Source organism: Triticum dicoccoides, chromosome 5A, assembly GCF_002162155.2.
Source record: "Triticum dicoccoides isolate Atlit2015 ecotype Zavitan chromosome 5A, WEW_v2.0, whole genome shotgun sequence".
Classification (NCBI taxonomy): domain Eukaryota; kingdom Viridiplantae; phylum Streptophyta; class Magnoliopsida; order Poales; family Poaceae; genus Triticum; species Triticum dicoccoides.
The window spans coordinates 625211406-625218305 of record NC_041388.1 but is presented as its reverse complement, the minus strand read 5'-3'; the positions used below and the strand labels follow the sequence as shown (position 1 = coordinate 625218305).

The window sequence follows — 6900 nt, the reverse complement described above, 5'->3', positions numbered from 1 at the left end:
AATCATCATGCACACCACAAGGACATTTTCATGATCACGTTTAGCATGTTAAGAAACTCAATTTTAGCGTGTTTTCTCTATACTCGACCGCAACAACTTTTTCTTCCTCCCGCCAATTTAGTCAACAAGACAGCAACCAGATTAACCTTTGGCGCTAGTTTCACGGCAGTTAACTTGTTTCTCCTACAATACTTTAAAACGGACTTTTCAAAAACTAAGTCTGAAGCCTGAATAACCCTCAACAGCATACCAAGTCCTTAACACAGCAGCAATACCAGCGATATTCAAAGGGGAATAACAATCAATGACCCTCACAACTTCTCGGAGTATTAGCTAACCGAAGATATTATAATCAGTGGTTGAGGATTACATGCAGATTTTTTTATTTTATTTTTGCTTAGTGCTTTAAACTGAACTACAGTACAACACATGATCCTAAAATCCACATAAACGAGCAGGGGGTAATGAAGCTTCTATTTGCTGAAAAAAAAGGATAAAAACAGTCGTCTAGACAATCCATGCAAGGCATTGAAAGACGGATGACCCTAATTCTGCATCCAGCTGAACCTAACCATGCACCCATGAAGTAATCGAGTAATCGACTCAATAATAATAAAACTAATGCACGGTGGATAATCAAGGATACAAGACACGCACATGGGCAGTCTCTATAATACTTTCTTTTATCTCACAAGAAAATAAAATAACCATTCCCATCACGTGAGTGATTGGATGATTGAAAAGTAGCATTTTTATTTTGAAACATACACGATACATGGAGATGTAGCATAATATCCTTTGGTAATAAAATTTGGATGACAGTATATGATAATGGTATATGGCAGGCATTACTTCCACATTGTCATGATAATATCCTTCGCTGATGTAAATTCAGCCGGGATGATTCTAGCTATCAGCTCCTTAAGAACAGCTGGGCAGCTGGATTTCAGATGCTCATAGCCATCACTTGTCATCATAGCCTCCAAATTGGACGGAGAAGCAAGGAACTGCAAACAAGCTTCTTTGAGACGACGGAAACCATGTTGCTCAGCCAAAGCCAAGCTGGTAGCCACCATGTTGGAATCAATGTGACTGCACAATTTCTCCTCGCATATCACCTTCAGCCTACCAATGTTGTACCTGTCAGCTGCCACGAGTAGATGTCCGGCCATCACCACATCAAGCGCTGGAGGAACCGAGTCGGTGTATATGAAATGGAGCAAGGACTCGAACACATCAGCTTCCATGTCCCGGATTACAATGGTACTACCGGAACTCTCCTCCATGGCGCCGAGGAGCTCTGCCTTGAAGACGGAAGACCGAGCGGCAACGACACACCGATGAGCGGAGTATCTCTGTCCGTCGACTTGAAAGGTCATGTCCGCTGCATCATTGCTCTTCAGGAGATCACCGAGATGCCGGTGCAGGTCGCTTGGAGGAACCATTGCTTCTTCGATCTCCTTCATAACGGTAACATCGCACCTGATGGTGAGACAATCGCCTCTAAGATGCGCCGATCCCTCAAGTTCATCCTTCGGGATGAAGTCATAGTAGCCACAGGTTGGAGCTTTCTTGGAGAAAGTATTCACAGGGGTGGTACGGGTGTACGAAGGCACCGGATTACCATTCTTGTCAAGCACATTGAGCGTCAATTTCGCCTTCGCTTCTTTGGCACCGGCAGATTCATGGTGCACATAAAGAGATATGAAATCGTCACAATACTTGGGGCAACCGTTCGGGTAATATTTCACGGTCCAGTTGTGGCCTCCAACACTGAAAGGGGTGGAAGCGACGAACTTGCCGTTCTTCAGTAGCCCCTTCACTCTTGAGTATCCATCTATTTTGAGCACATATGACCTTTCCACGGATTCGGCTACCATGGCAGCAGGAATCTTGCAGGGCTCTGCCATTGCGGAGGTGGGCTTGGAGTAAGATGGAAGACTGGCGAGAGGAAAGATTCGTTTTGCTGCGCCTAGCGATATCCATTCCTTCTCGCCGTCGTCCGGTGGTGTCGCCGGAAGCACGCCGCCGCTGGCGACAGGGATTGGAGGATGTGGCGATAGGGCGTGGGGAGGGAGCGCCGGGGCGGGGATTGGGAGAGGGTGGAGGTCGACGGCGGGAGATGATAGCAAGCAGGGAGAAGCTGAGCGCGGCGGCGGGAGCGGAGGGGATCGGGGGGAGAGGCACGCCGGAAAAGGGGTGGCGGCGGAGCGGAGAGGGGATTAGTGCCTTAGGTTTTCTGCTGATTGTTCTTACCAGACGTGCTACTAATCAGCGTACATATAAAGACGCGTTTGCTTTTCTTTTTCCAAAATAAAAGAAGTTTTTTTTGTCAAACAGGGCAACTTTATTTAGCAACTAATAATATGAATCTATATATCAATATAAAAAGATTTGGAAAAACAAACCCACGTCAGCCATCAAACCATATTATCCAACAACCTAGATTGCTCGGGTACAAGCAATCAACATATTCCCTCCAATTAATAAAAATACATGCAATTAATGAAAATGAATGTATCTAGAACTAAAATACATCTAGATACATCCATTTCAATGACAAGTATTTTCGGACGAAGGAAGTATTTAACATGCAATTAATATCATATCAAATATTGATATCGGCACTTACCAAAAACAATGTATGCATTAACTCATTCAAATTAAATTTTGAAAAAAAATCTGAATCAAATCGGCACTTAATAAAAACAATATCATGCATTAACTCATTCAAATCGATCGACATTTTCCAAAACAATGGCATGCATTAACTCATTCGAATCAAATCTTAACCAAATCGACACTTAATAAAAACAGCATCATGCCTTAACTCATTCAAATCAAATCTTAAGAAAATCTCAACTAAATCCAAAGTTTTCTTGTACTCATACTCAAATCAAATCTTGCCAAAAAAATCAACTACGATCAAACTTGGCCGGCCCATTTGACGCGTGCACGCATTTTTCTAGTTTTTTTTTCTATGTTTCATTTTTTGGTTTCATTTTTATTTTTATTTTTCTATCACTAACCTATTATTTTGTGTTGGCATCTCCACTCTTAAAAGGACAGTACCTAGGTCGTTCCTTTGTTTGTTGCTGCCCTCACCATTGATCGATAGGACCCCCTCGATCCCACTCCCACCGATTTTCTTTTATCCACGACCACCACCGATTTTCCTTCACCAGCCCCATCGTTTTTTACTCAACGAACCTTCCATTCCCAAAAAACCCGAACCTTCCGTATACTCGAGCAGCAAGCCGCTCGCCCCTCCTCGCATGAGCCACTCCTCTCCCCATTCCTCACACCCCCTAGGGTTCATTGTATCGCAGTCGCACAAGACTTCTTGGACCATCCCCGCCTCCTGCAGCTCTGACCCCCACTTATCTCCCCGTGCACCGCCCTCGGGCCACTCCTTCCCACTCTCCTTCCTCGCCTTCCCTGTTGCTACTTCTGAGCTGCGTTGGGATTTTCCACGAAGAGAAGGGAAGATGCAGTATAATAGAGATAAATATTCCCCTCAGTGAGAACCAAGGTTTATCGAATCAATAGGAGAATCATGCAAAGCCTCGTGAACATCACTTGCACACACAAAAGCAAATACTTGTCTCTATTGTGGCGACTCAACTGGTAGCTGAATCTGCGGCGGGCACCACCTAGCTCGGTGGCCAACCTCACCGCACAACAGACACTTGGCTCTGTTGGTGCACTTGGCAATCCGGTGGTCAGGCTCAAGACACCTAAAACACTTGCCCCTCGCTTTCTTGAACAGAAGCTCTTTGAACTAGCTGGCCTTGGGCTCAGGATGCAGCGACGGGATCCGGTGATAAGGAGGATGCCTCCCCCTCCCCACCATATTCCATCCACCCTCATCAATATGGGCAGGAGGCATAGGCGTAGAAGGCAGTGAGGGAACAATGATTACAGACTGCAGATGCCTCCTATGCCCCCTCCCCCACAGCCGGCATTGAAGGCACCTCAGCACCCGCACCGCTCTGCGCCAGCAGGGCGTCCAGGAACGAAGCAAGAGCAGATCCTTCCCCCGCGGGCACGAAGGGCGCGGACGACGAGGCCATGTCGACTTAATAGGCTAGCAGGCGTCCGGAGAGACGGTAGAGCGCCGCTGAGAGGGCGACGCAGGGAAGGCGAGTGGAGCCGGTTATTATTTTTTCACTTTTCCTTTTTTAAGAAAGCTCCATTTCAAAAAATTGTTCCGAAATTTTCAAAAGAATGTTCACCTTATCATCTATATTTCAGGGAATTTCAAATAATGTTTGGAGTTTAACAAAAAAAATCATGTTTTCAAAATGTATTCACAAAGTTAAAAAAAGTTCAGTGGTTTTTAAAAATGTTCATGCTTTCAAAATATTATAGAATTTTTTTAAAAATATCACATTTAAAAATCAGAAATTCAGAAGTTGTTTGTGTTTGATGTTTTTTAAAAAAATCAAAATTTCAAAAGATGTGCCCATTTCCAAAATTTACCACAAATTCAAAAAAGGGTAATTCTCGAAAAATGTTTAGCTTCCCTGAAAATAATCAGAATTTTCAAAAAAATAATAGCGGTCTATAAAACTGTTTGATTTTTTTTAAATGTTCGCATGTAAAAAAATTGACTTGTTATGTTTTTGGTCTTTTTAAAGAAATGTTCAAGATTTATAAAACCGACAGGAAATGCTACAATGGCCGGTTCGCTACAATGGATCGGCTTGCAGCAATGTCCGGTCTAGTATAGTGAATCGGCCGCCACAGTACACCAAACCCTACAGCGCGTCGGTTTGTACAGTGCTTTGCGTCTAACATGGTTAGCCCAGTAGGGAGAGTGCATGTGCGAAGCGACATCTGTTTGACGCAACGCGCGTCACATAGGCGCTATGCCGCACAAACCATCACGGTCAAGACTGCTCGTCTGCACGCGATCGTGCGCGTACGCGGTAGGGCACGGACTGACGGTCCCGACGCACGGGCACCGGCCGGAGACACTGTCGCACGGGCAGAAAATAGTGAGCAGAGAGCGGCGGGCGGCGGGCGGCGGTCGGAGCCGGTGATCGGTCATCCATCTAGTGAGCTACTGATACAACCAGGTGAGGTGCCGGCCGTCGACGTGCACGGTCCGCTTCGAATCACGCATTTCCTTCCTTTGCTTAAAGGCGCATGTGGGAATATATACTCGTCGTGTATAGTCAGTTTTACCACCACTGCACGCTAGGTCAGATATGCATTCCACCACGAACTCACTCACCACTAGTAAAAAACGGGCCTATTGTCCCGGTTTGTAAGGGCCTTTTATCTCGGTTCCTAAAGCGGGACTAAAAGGTCATTACTAATGTCTTATCCCTTTAGTCCCGGTTCAGTCCAGAACCGGGACAGATGGGCCTTCACGTGGTCTGTGCGCGGAGCCCAGGCAGGAGGGCCTTTAGTCCCGGTTGGTGCCATCAACCGGAACCAATAGGCATCCACGTGTCAGCATTTTTATGATTGGGGTTTTTAGTTTTTTTTTTGAAGGGGAGGGGGGTTTGGGGGTTTTGGGGGGTTAATTTAGGTGTTTCATATATTGTGTTAGCTAGCTATAATTAATAGAGAGAAGTGTCCTCTCTTATGTCTGTGCTTGGTCGACGCTACGTATTATAAATACATATAGAGAGGACTAGACACGCTAGCTAGTTAGTAAGCAAATGAAGGAAACAGAAGATCGTCATGAACATATATGCATACAGAGAGAAATGATATCAACCGCCTCTCCTTCTCCGAGAGATTGGTCAAACAACAAGTTCTCGTATATCTATCCGACACTACCGGCTACATATATACAATAATTATCTCTTACAAATATAATCTTCTAACATACGGTCGCATGGTCCATATAGTATTCTCCGTCTTCAGCGATCACATGGTCAAGAAAGAATGCCACCAATTCCTCTTGAATTGCTCGCATGCGAGCTAGTGCTAGGAGTTCATCCCGCTTCCGAAACATCTAATTTGAAGAAGGGGGTCAATACATATATATATGAATGAATGAAACTCAACACAAATGATGGTAATAAAATAAAATTGTGAATATTGTTATTTACGCACTTCATATTGTTCGTCAGAGTAGCCCCGCTCACAAGTCGTGTGGCGGATGGACTCGCAAACGTAGTATCCACAGAAATCATTCCTTTATTCCTGCCACAACCACTTTACAAGAAATAGAGGTCAATCAAACTGATAAGCAAGAATTCCAAATGGTATTGATGAAACTAGCGCTTGAATCACTAGGAGATGCGCGGAACATGCTACTATAGTACTTACTTTCGGGTGTCTAAATTCCAGCTTCTTCGGCAGTCCCGGAGCTTTTTTGGTGAATTTTCTCCAAACTCTGCCAGACAAAGAAAACAATTACTTGATATCAGAAATGAACAAAGTTGCTGATATGGTGGATAATGATCGATTTAACTTACTTCTCGAGCATTTGAGTCATGTCCGCATACTCCTGGGGATCTTCTCGTTTAGAGTTCAAGACAGTTACTACTCCCTGCTCAAGCTTAATCTCTAGGAGAATATAGTGAAACCTGCGCACGCATGCATAACTCATCAATTATATTACTATAACCTTGACTAATATATAAGGAAACCGAATATGCACAAGACAGTAACACTCAATTGAAGTTGTAAGGAAAGAGTATTACATCTTTGTTTTCATTTATTACCAACGATCATAGCAAGTTGGCCTCGGTATTTGCGGCATGAAATTTAACCTCAGTTGCATCTATGAGATTTGTGTTAATGACCCCAATATCACCGATTTGTCTTTTCTTCAATTCGACGATCTTCAATCTGCATAATATAGTGAGGATAATTATAAATACATGCAATGAAAGAGCTAAGCTATATAGAGAGACTTAATTACAGAAGTAGTACTAC

At 44.0% G+C, this 6900-nt stretch overlaps 1 protein-coding gene across 1 annotated transcript; it reads right to left on the bottom strand.

Moving 5' to 3' along the window:
- Window positions 1-782: 782 nt before the first annotated feature.
- Window positions 783-1985, bottom strand: LOC119298162 (BTB/POZ and MATH domain-containing protein 2-like). The gene has a single exon (XM_037575667.1). The coding sequence runs from the start codon at window positions 1908-1910 to the stop codon at window positions 849-851; it is 1062 nt and encodes a 353-aa protein (XP_037431564.1). The 5' UTR covers window positions 1911-1985; the 3' UTR covers window positions 783-848.
- Window positions 1986-6900: the final 4915 nt, after the last annotated feature.

Excerpts from the sequence above, each read along its gene's own strand:
- LOC119298162 (XM_037575667.1), bottom strand. The coding sequence starts at position 1,910 with ATGGCAGAGCCCTGCAAGATTCCTGCTGCCATGGTAGCCGAATCCGTG.